Source organism: Dunckerocampus dactyliophorus, chromosome 2 (assembly GCF_027744805.1).
Source record: "Dunckerocampus dactyliophorus isolate RoL2022-P2 chromosome 2, RoL_Ddac_1.1, whole genome shotgun sequence".
Classification (NCBI taxonomy): Eukaryota; Metazoa; Chordata; class Actinopteri; order Syngnathiformes; family Syngnathidae; genus Dunckerocampus; species Dunckerocampus dactyliophorus.
In genome coordinates, this window is record NC_072820.1 from 1,449,289 (window position 1) to 1,467,500 (window position 18,212).

The window sequence follows — 18,212 nt, forward strand, 5'->3', positions numbered from 1 at the left end:
CGGGACAGTATTTCAAGGAGGTAGAAAGGCCTGCAAGTGTATCTTCTACCTTGGCACCTGCAGATCCTAACAAGCTTGTCTCTCCCTCCATTGCAACACCCCTTTGTAGGACTGTACTTTTATATGTCCTTCATGTGTTTTGTGTACAATCCGAGTGACATTTAGCTATCATTTTTGATGTAAAGCCCCGATTTACACCACAGAACCCGTTTGTAACTCCTCACAATAGCAAATATGGTAATAAGACACACAATAAATGTCACTGTTGCAGTGATTTCCAATGAATATATGTTCTTTCTTCAATTCAACCTACATATGTGCCACACAAAAACACATCAGGTTGTGTTCTTGTCAAATAAGGAACACATTTAGCATGAAGAATGTAGCATGGGGGTGTCCAAACTGCAGCCCGTGGGGGCCATTTCCAGCCCACGGTTGTTTTTTTATTCTAAAAACACAATTTAACAAGACAAAAAAACAGCACAAATTGAAAAATCAGCAGTCATTTTACAAGAATAAAGTCATATTAGAAGAAAAAAGTCCTAACAGAAATTTACAGAAATAAATTCGGAAATTCGGAAATTTACAGAAATAAATTCGAATATTATTAACAAACAAAACAACAAATAAGGCTGTAATTTTGGGAAAATTAGGTTGGGGGAAAAGATGATAACATGATGGGAATAAAGTCAAAATATGGGAATAAATTCATAATATTACGAAAAGAAAATTTACAAGAGTAAAGTTGAAATAGGTGGGGGAAAAATACAGCAGAAATGGAAAAAACTGCTGTAAATTTACAGGAAAAAGTCAAAATAATAAGAGACAAAAGTCCTCTTCTAACCTCAAAAAAAGTTGCAATTTTATTGGCATAAATCATGAGGAAAAATAATCAATAGTCAGTCATTTTAGTAAGATAATGGTGAAATATTACAGAAAAAGTCCGTTTAAAGTCATAATATTATGAGAAACAAACAAAACCACAAATAAAGTCGTCATTTTGGGAAAATTAGGTTGCTGAAAAAGTTAGAACATTATGGGAATAAAGTCAAAATAATAAGAGGAGAAAATCTACAAGAGGAAAGTTGAAATAGCAACAGCAACAGCAGAAATAAAAAAACAGCTGTAATTTTATGAGAATAAAGTCAACATTCTAATGAGAAAAAAGTCACAATGTTACAGGAACAAACCCGTCATATGACGAAAAATTATGTCATTTTAGTAGCATAATGTGGAAATATTAAAGAAAAACGACTTCTTTTTTTTTAATAGTCCTATATTGTGAGAAACAAACAAAACAAAAAATAAAGTTGTCATTTTTGGAAAATTAAGTTGAGGAAAAAGTCCAAATACTATGAGAATAAAGTCACAATATTGTATGAGAAAAATGTTGACATATTTGAAAAATGTAAAAAATAAAAAAAAAAACAGCAAACATGAGGAAAAAACGAGCAGAGTGTAGTTGATATTAACTCCTTCAATACCAAAGATGTAGTTACACGTTTCTATAAACCCGCCTGCCCGAAGCGCCCGATCCCAACAACGTATTTATACATCTTTTACAACTCCCTCCCACTAATGCACTTGAGTGATTGTAAGCCATAAAAATGGCCAAAAGCTGGCAGAAGTGCATTTGATAAGAGCTCAGCAGAGATCAGGTGGATGTAAAAATCACACATGACAGGAAGGCGGAAGTGAAAGAGCGTGGAGGAGCGTAGCGTGCAGAAGGTTACACACTGTAGGGAAGTTTTAACCCATGCACACGTGCACACGCGCGCACATACATGCACACACATAGCTCATTTCCAAATGCAAAAATTGTAAATAGTTGATGGTGTTATATTTGTAAATAAATTGTTATTTTGATGTAAAACAACCCCTTTTTTGTGTTGTTTATGTTGTGGTATACTGTAGTTGTTCACATATTTATGCTGTCACAAAAGCAAAAAATATTTGCGTCAAAGTGAAAGTTATGCTTGAACTGTATCTTTTCCCTGTTTTAGTCAGGAACAATATTTTCCTGAAACTTACAAGATTCAAGAGATTCAAGATTCAAGAGAGTTTTATTGTCATGTGCATGGTAAAACAGCAGTTATACCATGCAATGAAAATCTTATTCTGTTCATTCTCCCAAGAAAAGAAAGAAAACACAAGAAAAAATAAGAACATAAGAAATATAAACATAAATACCAATAAATTAAGCAACAACAACAGAAGAGACATTAATACAAATAAATAATACAAATAAATAAATAAATAAAGTGCTATGAGTGTGTGCGTGTGTTGCGTGCGGCGTGTGTGATTGCTTCGTTGAGAAGCCTGATGGCCTGTGGGTAAAAGCTGTTTGCCAGCCTTGTGGTCCTGGACTTCAAACTCCTGTAGCGTCTGCCTGACGGTAGGAGTGTGAATAATGAGTGTTGTGGATGTGTGCTGTCCTTGATGAGGTTGTGTGTTCTTCGTAGGACTCTAGATTTATAAATGTCTTGCAGTGAGGGGAGGGCTGCCCCAACAATGTTCTGTGAGGTCTTGATCACCCGCTGGAGTGCCTTCCTATCACGTGTTGTACAGTTACCGTACCAAAGTTACCAAAGTTACCTATGTTCTATTGCTGATTACTAAAGAACAGAAAAAGGTAAAATTCTCTGGATTCTTGTCGGACTCTTGTCAAGTCAAGGTTAGAAACTCACCCCACCCCAGTTGAGAGTCCTGGCGAGGTCATTTCCTGTTCCCAGAGGAAGAACGGCCACCGGTGGCTGGGGGGTCATCTGCAGCTCGTCCAGCGTGGACAGGATCCATCCCACCTACACACGCGCACACGAGCATGAGCTGCAGGTAGTTAGCCATTGAGGACGTTACATTGCGGAGAGGACTCTACCGTGCCGTCTCCTCCGCAGGCCAGGATCCTCAAATTTGGCACTTTCCGATACAACTCCAACCTGAGGGGTTGGAAAGGTAGAAAAAGCAGAGAGGCCTGGTTGAGGAGTAAGCGAGGCAGTGCTCAGTGGGCGTAATTGGTCCTTGTTGGAGGAAAATTGCTCATTCCGCGTGTTGCTGAGTAAAAAATAATAAGCAAGGGAAGGAGGTCAAGCGTTTTGATGCGCGGTGAACATGATAGCGATTATGATAACGCCGAAGCGCCGTAATGACGAGGAGGCTGCTGGGGAAAAGTACTTACGCCTCTCGAAGGCCACCCTGAGACAGGTCAAAGACTTGCCGCGGGTTCAAGATCCACATGAACATCTGGAGCACCTTGGCGCCCTGCAAGACAGAAGATAAGAATGACAGATAACCATCATTCATGTGGTGGCCTCCATCCTTTCACCCCTATAATCACCTTCACACTCGTTTTAACCAATATAGTAGCCATACATAGAGAAAATAACACATACAAAACCTGTTTATTACCTTCCCATTATGCTTTTTAACATTATTAGAGCCTCTCAAAATGGAATAACAGCCCTATAGTCACCTGTACACTCTTATTGCCTGATTTGGTAAACATAAGAGAAAATAAGACACATTATCCGTCCATCTTCTACTGCTTATCCGAGATCGTGTCGCGGGCCTAAGCAGGGAGGCCCAGCCTTCCCTTTCCCCGGCCACTTCATGCAGCTCCTCCCGGCGGATCCCGAGTCGTTCCCAGGCCATATGGGAGACACAGTCTCTCCAACGTGTCCTGGGTCTTCCCAGAAGCCTTCTATAGGTCGGACTTGAACACCTCCCCATGGAGGCATCTGGGAGGCATCCTGACCAGATGCCCAAGCCACCTCATCTGGTTCCTCTCAATGTCCCAGATGACAGTGCTTCTCAACTCACCTCTCATCTCTAAGGTAGAGCCCAGCCACCCTATGGAGAAAACTAATTTCGGCCGCTTGCACCCGCAATCTAGTCCTTTCGGTCACTACCCAAAGCTCATTACCATAGGTGAGGGTAGGAAAGTAGATCGACCGGTAAATTGAGAGCTTTGCCTTTGGGCTTAGCTCTCTCTTCACCACAACAGACCGATGTCGAGTCCGTATTACTGCATACGCCGCACCAATCTACTAGTCGATCTCGCATTCCATCCTTCCCTCACTCGTGAACAAGACCCCGAGGTACTTAAACTCTCATCCCCGACCTGGAGATGGCACTCCACCCTTTTCCGGGCAAGAACCATAGACTCGGACTTGGAGGTGCTGATTCTCATCCTGGCCACTTCACACTCGGCTGTGAACCGATCCAGTAAAAGTTGAAGTTCCATAAAAATAATAAACATAATCGGTGACAAAGGGTGGAGTCCAACCCTCAATGGAAACGGGTCCGACTTATTGCCGGCAATGCAACCCAAACTCTGACACCGGTCATACAGGGAACAAACAGCCTGAATTAGCTGGTCCAATACCCAGAATAGACCTTAACAGGGAGGCTGAGGAGTGTGATTCCACAATAGTTGGAACACACCCTGCGGTCCCCCTTCTTAAAAAGGGAGACCACCACCTCGGTCTGCCAATCCAGAAGTACAGCCCCCGATGTCCACACAATGCTACAGAGTCGTGTCAACCAAGACACACCCACAGCATCCAGAGCATTAAAGAACTCCGGGTGGATCTTATCCACCCCTGGGGCCCTGCCACCGAGCAGCTTTTTGACAACCTTAGCAACCTCAGCCCCAGAGACAGGAGAGTCCACCGTGGAGTTCCCAGGCTGTGCTTCCTCATAGGAAGACGTGTCGGTGGGATAAAAGAGGTCTTCAAAGTATTCTTTCCACCGATCCACAACATTCTGAGTCGAGGTCAGCAGCACACCATCCTCACCACACGCGGTGCACTGCTTCCTCCTCCTGAGACGCCGGATGGTGGTCCAGAATCTCTTCAAAGCCATCCAGAAGTCGTTCTCCATTGCTTATCCGAACTCCTTCCATGTCCAAGTTTTTGCCTCAGCGACTGCCAGAGCCGTAGACCGCTTGGCCTGCTGGTACCCGTCAGCTGCCAGCGGAGTCCCATGAGCCAAAAAGGCTCGAAAGGACTCCTTCTTTAGCTTAATGGCATCCCTCACCACTGGTGTCCACCAACGGGTTCTGGGATTACCGCCACGACTGGCACCAACCACCTTACGGCCACAGCTCCGATCAGCTGCCTCAACAATGGAAGCACGGAACATGCCCCATTCAGACTCAATGTGTGCCACTTACCTTGGAACATGGTCGAAGCTCTCCCGGAGGTGGGACTTGAAACTCCTTCTGACAGGGGACTCTGACAGATTTTCCTAGCAGACCCTCACAATACATTTAGGCCTGCGATGTCTGACTGGCATCCTCACCAACCATCTGAGCCAACTTACCACCAGGTGGTGATCGGTTGACAGCTCCGCCCCTCTCTTCACCCGAGTGTCCATAACATACTGTATGGCCGATGATACAACCACAAAGTCAATCATTGAAGTGCGGCATAGGGTGTCCTGGTGCCGAGTGCACATACTGTATGAACACCCTTATGCTTGAACATGGCTCCATAGAGGGGCCCCGGTGACCCGTGTCCGGTCAAGGGAAAACGTGGTCCAATGGTTTGTTTCATCCTAGGGGTCTATTGAGCCACTCTTTGTCTGGTCCCTCACCTAGGACCTGTTTGTCATGGGTGACCCTACCAGGAGCATAAAACCCCCCAACAACTTAGCGCCTAGCATCATCGGGACATGCAAAATCCTCCACTACGATAAGGTTGTAGCTCAGGGAGGAGTAAGACATATTAAGCATACAGTAGAAAACAGGTTTACGCCCTTCTAAATATACTTTTTAAGAATATTAGAGCCTTCTCGACATGGAATAACACCACCATAGTCACCTTTACACTCCTATTAGCCAATATAGTAGACATAACACGAGTACAGTAAATAAGACATAAATAAGACATAATATGGTGGCCTCCATTCATGATGAAAAAGATGATCATCTTGGCTGTGATGGCGCTTGATGAACAAAGAACATGGTTAGGCCAGCGAGATGAGGATGAAAGCGGCTGCAGACCTGGTTGCCTCCACTCTTTGGGTTGACAAAGACCAGGATGGGCTTCATGAGGGGGGAGGGAAGGGGCTTCAGCATGAACGGCCGCCATTTGGACTCCTAGGAGGAAAGAGAAAACAAAGATGGGAGAGCAAGTCTACCTCGTCTTACGTGTGTCGTCTGTCACTTACGTCCAGTCCCTTCTTGCTCGTCCTGCGCTTGAACGACGTCCGCTTTTTTCTCCTGGCCGAGTTCTTCAGCGAGTTCTACACACACACACACACACACACACACACACACACACTTTAGCGTCTGGTAAACACAGAGGTGGCGGCGTCTGTGTTTACGTAAACAAACGGTGGTGCACAGACGTACAGACGATGGAAAAGCACTGCTCGCAGGACATTGAGCTGCTGATGGTGAAATGCAGACCTTTTTATTTGCCTCGTGAGTTTAGCGCTGTGTATTTAACTGCTGTTTACATCCCACCACGAGCTAACACTGCTAATGCACTAGGCCTCCTGCATGACATCATTGATAAACACGAGACCAAACACCCAGACGCTGTATTTATTATATCTGGCGATTTCAACCACTGTAACCTCAGGACTGTCCTCCCCAAATATTACCAGCATGTGAGCTTTCCCACAAGGGAAAATAACATCCTGGACCAAGTCTACTGCAACATGAAAGGTGCTTTGAAGGCTGTTCCAAGACCCCACTTTGGAAAGGCTGACCACATCTCTATATTCCTTTATCCAACATACAGACAACTTCTTAAAAAAGCTCCCCCTGTACGTACAGCAGTTAAAGTATGGAATGAAGAAACTGATCAAGTACTTCAGGACTGCTTTGGCTGCACAAACTGGGATGTGTTTAAAACTGCAGCGGGGAGGGAAGATTGTACTGTTGATTTGGATGAATATGCTTCTGCTGTTACTGGCTACATTAGCACATGCATAGAGACTGTCACCACCACCAAGTATTACAGAAAATACCCTAACCAAAAACAGTGGATGAACTGTGATGTAAGGTCTAAGCTACGTGCTCGTTCGACTGCATTTGTCATGGGCACCGCTGATGACTACAAAAAGGCCAGATATGACCTGAGGAGGTCCATACGGGAGGCCAAGAGGCAGTACAGACAGAAGCTGGAGGGCTACTATTCCACCTCAGACCCTCGGCGCATGTGGGCGGGGCTCCAGCACATCACAGACTATCGACAGCAGAGTAGCGTAGCCACGTCCAGCCAAACCACACTTCCTGATGAGTTGAATGAGTTCTATGCCCGCTTTGATACCCAAACTCCTGATGAGCAGAGAGGGTGGCTGAACCTGGGGAGCACACAGGACTCACCTCTCATGGTGACATCAGCTGATGTGCGCAGGGTTCTGAACAAAACAAACCCACGAAAAGCAGCAGGGCCAGACAACATCTCAGGACGTGCACTTCGGGTTTGCTCATCAGAGCTAGCTGATGTGCTTGCTGACATATTTAACCTGTCGCTTGCACAAGCATCTGTACCGACCTGCTTTAAGTCCACCACCATAGTGCCCGTACCCAAGAAGAGCAACGTGACCTGCTTGAATGACTATCGCCCTATAGCACTCACTCCTATTGTTATGAAGTGCTTTGAAAGATTAGTCATGACCCACATCAAAAAGAGCATCCCGGCGGCAACCGTGGACCCTCTACAGTTTGCATATCGCCAGAACCGGTCCACGGATGATGCAGTCAACACTGCCATCCACACAGCCCTTTCTCACCTACAGGGCCAGGACACATATGTCAGAATGCTATTTAAAGACTATAGCTCTGCATTCAATACAGTCAGCCCCCACAAACTCACAGATAAGCTCCTCACACTTGGCCTGTCTCCCTCCCTCTGTAACTGGGTGTTTAACTTTCTCACAGGCAGGCCCCAGTCAGTCAGAGTCCACAACCGCACATCCAGCTCAAGAATTGTGAGCACTGGGACCCCACAGGGGTGTGTGCTGAGTCCACTCCTCTACACGCTCTTCACCTACGATTGCGTGGCCTCCCAGAACAACACCAGCATCATTAAATTTGCAGATGACACTACAGTCATCGGACTGATCACTGGTGGTGTTGAAACATCATACAGAAGAGAGGTGGCGGACCTCATAGCTTGGTGTCGTGATAACAATCTCCTTCTCAATACAGATAAGACTAAAGAGATGATCATCGACCCAAGAACAAGGGAAAAGGAGCCGCATAGACCCCTGTTTATTGATGAGACTGAGGTGGAGAGGGTGAAAACCTTCAAGTTCCTTGGCACACACATCAGCGAGGACCTCACCTGGTCTCACAACACCCAACAAATTCTGAAGAAGTCCCAAAGGAGACTGTACTTCCTGAGAAGACTGAGGAAATTTGGCATGTCCACCACAATCCTGAGTTGCTTCTACAGATGCACTATCGAAAGTGTCCTTACCGCCTCCATCACTGTTTGGTACGGTAACTGTACAACACGTGATAGGAAGGCACTCCAGCGGGTGATCAAGACCTCACAGAACATTGTTGGGGCAGCCCTCCCCACACTGCAAGACATTTATAAATCTAGAGTCCTACGAAGAACACACAACCTCATCAAGGACAGCACACATCCACAACACTCACTATTCACACTCCTACCGTCAGGCAGACGCTACAGGAGTTTGAAGTCCAGGACCACAAGGCTGGCAAACAGTTTTTACCCACAGGCCATCAGGCTCCTCAACGAAGCACTCGCACACGCCGCACGCAACACACGCACACACTCATAGCACTTTATTTATTTATTTATTTGTATTATTTACTTGTATTAATGTCTCGTCTGTTGTTGTTGCTTAATTTATTGGTATATATGTTTATGTGTTTATGTTTCTTATGTTCTTATTCTTTCATTTGTTTTCTTTCTTTTCTTGGGAGAATGAACAGAATAAGATTTTCATTGCATGGTATAACTGCTGTTTTACCATGCACATGACAATAAAAACTCTCTTGAATCTTGAATCTCTTGGATGACTGTAGCGGTTAGTTCACGATCACCGTGTGTCTTGGTGATGCTAGGTTTTAGGTGTGCGTGTTTGTGCACCTGTGGTTTCCGGACTTTGATGATCCACGACGGCGGTACGATGACGCCGGCGTGCGCCCCCAGTGAACACGGCTCCTCGATCTGGTGCAGCATGAAACACGTCACCTTGTTGTGGAACTGCAACACAACAAATATTCTTAATTGCTAATTTCAGCAACAGTTAGGAATACAGTACCTCTATTACCCAATACAGTAGACACAATAAGAGAAAATAAGACATATTAAGCACAGAAAACACATTTACTACCTTCTAAATATGTTTTTTAACATTATCAGAGCTCTCTAGACATCAAATAACACCCCTATATTTCACCGTTACACTCTTATTGCCCAACATGGTAGACATAATCAGAGAAAATAAGACCTATTAAGCATACAAACCCTGTTTATCATCTTCTCAATATGGTTTTTAACAGTATTAGAGCCCTGTAGACATGGAATAACACCCCTATAGTCACCTTTACACTCCTATTACCCAATATAGTAGACACAGTATGAGAAACTAAGACATATTGAAAGCCGAGAAAACATAAACATAAAACACAGAAAAGCTGTTGAGAATAAATAAATAAAATAAACCTATTGTTAGAGCCTACTAAAAATGAAATTACACCCCTGTAGTTTTAACCACTACTGTAGCCATAATAAGAGAAAATAAGACAGATAAGACATAGCAAACCTGTTTACAACCTTCTAAATAGGCTTTTTAACATTATTAGAGCCCTCTAGACATGAAACAACACCCTCTTTAGACTCCTATTACTCCTGGTTTCTGTACAGTGCTTCTTGCGGTGGCTATTGTGTCATCAATGTAACATGACTGACACCTCGTGAGCAGCGTAGAACACTACATATCATCACAACATCTGTGAATGCCTTATATTTGCATTTTACTTGATTTAGCCAGTTTTATGCTTGAAAAGACTTCATTTAGACCCCCCCCCCCGCTTAAATGTGCATACATTTGGAGTATTATTATGCCGTATTCAACCACGAAACAGCAATGATTTATTAATACAGTTTTGAAAGTCAAAGTGCAAAGTGGCCAAGGATTACAGTGCGCATAAAGTTGTGTCGTGTGTGCGACTTACAGCCTGTTTACACCAGGAACAGCTGATGGCGATGATTTCTTTACTGTGGAAGAACTTCTGTTGGAAGCTCTGTGCAAAAAGGCGCATAGTTAGTGTTTACCATACAGTCACCTGGTAGCCCCCGCTAATGAACGCACTATGATGGGACTGCCCGCTTGCGAACACAACTCATACGCTCGCGTACCACACTGTTGCTACAGATAGCGAGTAATCTGGTACCAACCTTTCCGCATTGTTTGCACTTGCCCTCCTGCCGTCTTCTGTGCACCCAGTGGTGTCTCAGCATGTTCTGCTGTAGGGGGGCGGAGGGGAAATACACTAATTCTTCTACCAGACGTACACGTCATGAATCCAGACCGACTTACATCTCGGATGCAGCGAGATCCTCCCTCTCTGAACGTTGGCTTGCACCTGAAGTTGATCTAAGTACAGAAAAATGAAATAATCATTCATTCCATGGCGCTTACTCCTCCGGCACGGGGTGCGTTCCTGCGCTACCTTCTCCAGCTGTTCCATGCAGCCCGTGTGAACCACAATCTTGCAGGCGGCGCACTTCTTCCTGGGGGCCGACTTCTTCAAGGAGAAACACACACACATGCGCGCGCGGGTTGTTGTGCGTGAAAAGTGAGCAGTAACATCGTCGATGATGGAATGCAAAGACAAGCACACATCTTTGGAGGGAACACAGAAAAACGCTCCTCACAAAAAAGAACGGGTTTTGTGGGGGCAAATAATGGACTCCTGACGAGAAGATGCTGAGTAATTGAAAGGTGTGAGGGGCCACGACGATTTTCTTCACATTAGAATTCCTTGCAAATGTTCACATCAATCCAGTGTGGGTCAAAATATGCTGAGCTCTTCAATGAATAGACTCTCAGCCTTGCCCAATCATCATTTTTTCATATTATTATTATTATGGCAACGACAACACTTTTTTTGAGGGCTTTAAAATACTGCTTAATTTGGTATGATACTATTTTATTACCCGCAAGGCATGCTGGGAAGCTCATTGGCACACTTCTCTCAACAGGAAGTCACCCAGCATGCTTTGCGGGTTGTAAATAATTATAAAATTGCATGTTCTTGCATGCATATTGGTGTGGAAGCGTTTATTTCACTACCTGCATAGTCTGTGTGGTGTGGTTACATTGTGTGTGTGTGTGTGTGTGTGTGTGTGTGTGTGTGTGTGTGTGTGTGTGTGTGTTACTCTGTGTGTCATTTTTGGTTGCACCGTTTGTGGTTTGTGGTTTGTGTCAGAACGGGACCTGAGACCCACATTTTCCAATTATGGTTAAGTCCGACCCACTTTTATTTATTAAGTCAAATGGTTTCATTTTAATAAAATACAATAAAATAAAATAAAATAAAATAAAATATTTAATAAGTCAAATAAAAAGAAACCTCAATTACAACTTGGTTACCTTTTTTAATACATGTTTGATGCGCATTCTAGAGGAATTAATTAAAGCATTTTATTAAGGAAGTAATGCAGAAATTAAACATAAATATAACAAAATAATATAATATATTATATAATATTTAAATATAATATATAATATAACCATAAATAATATAATAATAATAAAATATACATTTAAATATAATAAACATTAATACACATAATGACATGTCCAGCATGCATTTTAGAGGATTTTTTAGATTTTTTATGTAGGAAATAATGCATAAATTAAAAATAAACAAATAGCATAAATATAACAAATAAATTTAATATATATATATATATATATATATATATATAATATTTTTTTAGATCAATTAAATATTAACATTGCAGTAAAATATTGCTCATTTTTACTTTACAAAAAATCAGTTGTTTATTACATATTTTAAAGTAATTTTTGACTGGCTGTATGTGCCCCACATAGAGATTTTGTAAGGGCATCTATTTCGTTTTTCACCATTCGTCGGTGGTCCTGCATCATAAAGTGGAAATCAACTGTAATTTTGTTTTTGTTTGTATTATTTATTTAAGGGTGTCCGAAGTGCGGCCTGTGGTTGTTTTTTTTATTTGCTCTCGGGTCATTCTAAAACTATAATTTAAGAAGAAAACTTAAAAAATGACTAAATCAACAACAGAAAACATTCAACAAATCAGCAGTAATTTCACAAGAATAAAGTCTAAATATTACGGGAAAAGGGCCGCACGGTGGTCTAGTGGTTAGCACGTTGGCCAACACAGGAACAGCCTGGAGATCGGCAAGACCTGGGTTCGATTCTCCCCTGGGCGTTTCTGTGTGGAGTTTGCGAGTTTGCACGTTTGCACGTGGGTTTTCTCCGGGTACTCCGGCTTCCTCCCACATTCCACAGGCAAACATGCAGGTGAGGTTAATTGGCGACTCTAAATTGTATGAATGTGAGTGTAAATGATTGTTTGTCTATATGTGCCCTGCCATTTGGCTGGCGACTAGTCCAGGGTACCTCGCCTGTTAGGCTCCAGCATGCCCCCGTGACCCTAATGAGGAAGAAGCGGTATAGAAAATGGATGGATATTACGAGAAAAAAGTTGTACTATAACCAGATAAAGTCATAATTTTTAGGAGAATAATTATACTATCAAGAAAAATAATGTCATTTTAGTAGCATAAAGTTAAAAAAATGTTATAATGTTATGAGAGTAAAGTCTACATATTCTGAGAAAATTCAAGAAATTCAAGAAAATTTACAAGAAGAGAGTTGAAATAGTTGGAAAATTTTGAAATAAAACACAGCAGAAATGGAAAAAAAAGGCTGTAATTTTCACACAAGGAAAAACATTTCATTTTAGTAGCACAGAGTAGGGCTACAAGACGGTTCGGTTCTCGCAACAAGATGTCGACTTGCCAGAAAGAAGCAAGAAGGTACCGAAGCACTGCCGGTATTTTTTTATTGGCATTTCTACAGTGATGGCATACGAGTGTTTTTTGGGGGGGTTTTGTAGACGTGAGCCGTCTCTCTGCTGATTTTTGCTTGGGACTGCGAGCTAAAATTTGGGTTAGGAGCTGCTAGTTACTGGCAGGCATAGCCAAGGACAGCTATGCAGGGTCTTCTGTCAATTCCGAGCATTAGCTAGCATTAGCGGTGCACTAGCTAGTCATCAACACGTCAGTAAAACATACGTACATTACTGTATAGCGATCTGATGTGTATTTCGTAAAACTATGACAGGAACAACATCAAATTAAAAGCATGAGATGAATACGGAGCCACCATCCACCAGTACCAGCCTGGACTTGACTGCACAAATATGCACATTAGCACTCATCAAATCTTACCTTTATGCATTGCCACATAGTATCAGTACACAGTATACAGCATAGCAGTCTACTTGTTTGATGCATAAAGTATCCATGAGAACGGGAGAAGGTGCGTTCAAGGAGCGTCAATAAAGTGGGACAAATCACCGCTCGCATTAAACACTCAAAAACTAACTGACTTCTAACTGTATATTACTTTTTCAATAAAATAATGGCCAACATTTGATATCCATTTGATATGTAGTTGCAAACCACAAAGAGATTTACATCCCTCCTTATTCTCGATTATTCTCGTTTCTTTCATCTGCGATTAATTATGAGTTAACTATGGACAAAAATGAGATTAATCACGATTAAAGAGTCTTCAAATTGGTCCTTGCATGCTTTCATTTTCCAGTATGAAGCCGCCTTTTTCTCTCCTGTATGAATTTTTCCAGAGTCCCAGAAGAAAACGTGCGTGTTTATTTCCAACCTGACAACACCAAGGTTGCGGCGTCCTTTCAAGAGGCCAAGAAGCGCAGATGGAATATGCATGCAATTAAAGGCAGAGAGAGGCTGAGACAGGCGCTCCTGTCCACGCCGCGTGGCGTGCGCGACTCACCGCGGCCTTCAGGAGGCAGGCGTCTTCTCCCAGGTAGCACAGCTCTCCCGAGCAGCTGGTCTCCATCCACAGGTGATCCCCGTTCATGGCGTTCTCCTGCAGAGCGGGGAGCGTGAGGTCAGATGATGATGAGGACGATGATATCATTCACGCCAAATGCTCGACTGCGAGGGTGGCGGATGAGCGTGTCAAGCACGTAATTGCTGCTCCCGAGCGGGAGGCCACCTTTCGCGCAAACATACGACAGAGAGCCCTCGGCGAAAGCATCCCTGGCGTGTCATTAGCGAGCGATGGGGTACATTGATTGCATTGTCGTGCAGAGTGCTAAAGGCCAGCCGTGACGTGGGGGAAGCGTCCCTGCGGTCAGAGCTGCGGGGTGGGGGGGGTGTCGGATGTGACTTTTGTCTACTTACACCTTCCAATCAAGCAACCATTGATGCACTGGGGGCTACTTTTCACTGCAAATCAAGTAGTTTCACCCGTGGCTTAAATCAAACTGAATGGCAGCTTTGTGTGATGGCTGACACAGCTTGTCATTATTCGTATTCGTGTTTCATTTTTATCTCCAGTTTCAGTAATCCCTCGCCACTTCACGCTTCAAATTTCACGGCTTCACCCTATCACAGCTTTTTGAAATACATACATGAATAAATCATGCCTTTCGTGGTCGACTACAGCCCATTGTTAGTCAAAACATGTGCACGTTTCAGCAAATCTTAGCCTAAATGAAGTATTTTCAAGCATAAAAATGGCTAAATGAAGTGAAATACAAAGATAAGGCATTCAGAAGATGCATTCAAGGACGTTGTGATGATCTGTAGTATTCTACAGTGGTCACTAGGTGCCAGTAATGTTACACTGATAAGAGCCACCACAGGATGCACTGTTCAGAACAGGAAGTGAAAACTGAACAAGGAACTCGCCCAATGCTAACACGTGTGACTATATTATGTCTTGTCTTATTTTTTTACTTTCTCTCATTATATCTACCATATTGGGTAATAGGAGTGTAAAGGTGACTATAGGGGTGTTATTTCACGTCTAGAGGGCTCTAATAATGTTAAAAACTGCATTTAGAAGATTTTAAACAGGTTTATTATGCCTAATATGTCTTATTTTCTGTTATGTCTACCATATTGGTTAATAGTTTAAAGGTGACTATAGGGGTGTTATTTCATGTCAAGAGGGCTCTCATCATGTCAAAAAGCGTATTAAGAAGGTTGTAAATAGGTTTTCTATGCTCTAACTACCAAAAATGGCATCTATAAATAAGGAACCCAACTTTGCAGAAATGAGCTTATCACGATCGGATCTGGAACCAATTACTCGCGATAAACAAAGGATAAACAAAGGACCATGTTTAATTGTATTTTTACCATTAAAAAACAGCTGCATTCGCTAATGGCCCGCAGGCTGCAATTTGGACACCCCTGCACTGTACCGGGGAGTAAAACAAACCACTACATCAGTCTTTTTGGCGTTTCTTGTAATGTCACAAACAAGACAGAGCCGCCTGGGAGTGCTTTTAGAGTGACAAGAGCTTTCATGTCAGAGTCTCCAACAGTCTCTTCACTTCTCGAGGCCTGTTATTACTCACGAAAGATGGCCACATGTGGCTAAGTTTGCATCACTGATCCCTCCTGCCACGTCTTCTTATTCTCACGTGAATTTAAATTAGAGAGGGTGAGCAGGTAGCGCCAAATTTATTTGTAATACGCCGATGCTTCACCACGGCCAGGAATAGCATCAGTCACATCCCAACGTAAACCAAAAGCGGCGTGCCAAACTCTTCTGCTCGATTCCCAGGAGTCTTTGTTCCCCTTTCGCTGGTCTGCAGCACTCCCAGTGTCAACTGTTCCTCTTTTGAAGATTCACCCGCGCTCCGACTGTATGCCGCAGTCGGCTAAAAATAGCAGCGTGCCTTTGTGACGTTAAAGCCACTGTAAATAAGTTGGCAGCAGTTAGCCGCCGCCGTGGCTTAATCTGATGATTACGGACACAAATGGCACCGCCGAGGGAGAAGACATTGTCATGCAGCTGACAAACACTCTGGGCGAGCAAGTGGCGGGTGTTTTTATTCCAAAACGGCGCAATAGGCTTGTTAAATGGAATGATAAATGAACATCTGAGTGCTTGAGTGCTGGATGGAGTGCTTGTTAATCAGGGAGCTCATTTCTCCATCTCTTATGTGAGATGAGTCAGGAACAAAACCCGCTCAAAGCCACATGGCTTCGAGTCTCCATGGCATTTTAATTCACTCAAATGCAGAAAAACCCCCTAAAAAACGAGCATACGTGCCGCTGAAAGCAGTCTGCTAGCAAAGCTGTCCGCGTGAAAACGCAAAATGTCATTTTGTGACTCAGCCCCCATCGCACATGCATTAGTGGGCATGATTGTCCATTTAAAGCTGGGGTTGTACACTTTTTTTTTTTTAAATATAATTGAACAAGAAAACAAACAAAAAAAAGGCGTATTTCTATGACAACAAGAACTATTATGAGTAATATAACGTCATTTTAGTAGCATAAAGTTGACAAATTCAAGAAATCAGACACTTTTTAAAAGTCGTTATATGAGCAGAAACACACAAAACAACAAATAAAGTTGTAGTTTTGGGGAAAATTAGGTTGTGGAAAATGTTATGTTATGAAAATGAAGTCAAAATATGATGGGAATAAAGTCATAAAAAACATTTTTCGATAAACAACAGCAGAAATGTGGAAAAAAAACAGCTGTCATTTTCAAATGAGGTAAAAAAATATCATTAGAGCAACATGGAGCTGAAATATTTAAAGACCATATATTTTCAAAAAGTCATAAAATTATGAGAAATAAATTAAAAAATGAATAAATAAAATAAAGTCGTACTTTCTGGAAAATTTGGTTGGGGAAAAAGTTATAATATTATGGGAATAAAGTCATAATATTAAGAAAATGTATGAAGATTAAAGTCAGAATATTACAAGAAGAAAATGTATGAAGAGTGTTTAAGAAGAATGTTTAAAAATAAAAAAAAGCAGAAATGAAAAAGACAGCTGTAATTTTACAACAATAAAGTCAAAATATTAAGAGGAAAGCTGCATTCTAATGCGAAAATTGAATGCGTAAATTCATAATTTATGAGGAAAACCTTTCCTAGCATATTGTTGAAATATTAAAGGAAAAAGTTGAAATATTATGAGAAACAAAATAAAGTTGTAATTTTTGGAAAATTAGGTTGGGGAAAAAGTTGTAACATTACAAGAATAAATTCAAAATATTATGGGAATAAAGTCAGAATATGGGAATAAAGTCAAGTCCTAATATTATGGGAATAAATGTTATGTTCTGTGATGGTGCTCTGCTATGTCGTTTCAGTCCACCACTTTCCTGCAGAAGGCGGAGCTCCCCGGTCGCACCTGTGCCTCATTAACCACTTTGCCTTATTAAGCACGGCAGCAGCACGCTACCTTTGCCAGATTGCACCCTCATGCTTCACACGCTCACCGCTCAGCCCGGCTCCGTGTTGCTTGTTTTCCTGACCGTGCTTTCTGGCTTTTATCTAGTCCTGCTTAGTAAGTACCTGCCTGCTGCGCTTCTTCAGCTGGGATTTTTTTGTTCAGCTAAGGTTAGCTGTTCCTGCTCGGGGTTTTTTTTGTCAGCAGTGTTTTTGTGTTTATACCCTTTTGCCTGATTTCCTGCCTACTAGTTTAGTAGTGATTTTTGGTTAGTTTTTTGTGTTGTGGCGTTGCCCTCCTTTTGTTTGGACATTCTGCTTTGTTGTACTTTTCCCTCTGTGAGGACACCTTCTGTTAAATAAATATTTTGGCGAAAAGGATCTCATCTCTGCAGCATGAGTTCCAGAACCGGCTCACGCCGTTCTTTAACTTAAATTCAAACTATTATGGAAATAAAGTCATAATATTACAGGAATTAAGTTATATTACGGCAATGAAGTTATAATAGGAGAATAAAGTCATATTATGGGAATAAAGTCATAATATTATGGGAATTAAGTTATAATACGGGAATAAAGTCATAATATTACAGTAATAAAGTTATATTATGGCAATAAAGTCAAAAGATTATGGGAATAAAGTCATAATACTACAGGAATTAAGTTTTAATATTACGGGAATAAAGTCATAATATTACGAGAATAAAATTTATGAAGATCATTTCAGGGGCCGCACGGTGGTCTAGTGGTTAGCAC

General features: G+C 42.2%; 1 protein-coding gene across 2 annotated transcripts in view; it reads right to left on the reverse strand.

The window, feature by feature from the left end:
• Positions 1-18,212, reverse strand: part of dgki (diacylglycerol kinase, iota) — a 64,132-nt gene that overhangs the window by 12,829 nt on the left and 33,091 nt on the right. For both annotated transcript variants that reach the window (XM_054768435.1, XM_054768434.1), the window contains exons 3-13: positions 14,021-14,116; positions 10,664-10,738; positions 10,531-10,587; positions 10,389-10,457; positions 10,166-10,234; positions 9,075-9,191; positions 6,169-6,243; positions 6,002-6,097; positions 3,176-3,258; positions 2,876-2,936; positions 2,688-2,801 (exon numbers count right to left, since the gene is read on the reverse strand). In XM_054768435.1, coding sequence (XP_054624410.1) covers positions 2,688-2,801; positions 2,876-2,936; positions 3,176-3,258; positions 6,002-6,097; positions 6,169-6,243; positions 9,075-9,191; positions 10,166-10,234; positions 10,389-10,457; positions 10,531-10,587; positions 10,664-10,738; positions 14,021-14,116 — 912 coding nt within the window. The remainder of the gene's footprint in view (positions 1-2,687; positions 2,802-2,875; positions 2,937-3,175; positions 3,259-6,001; positions 6,098-6,168; positions 6,244-9,074; positions 9,192-10,165; positions 10,235-10,388; positions 10,458-10,530; positions 10,588-10,663; positions 10,739-14,020; positions 14,117-18,212) is intronic.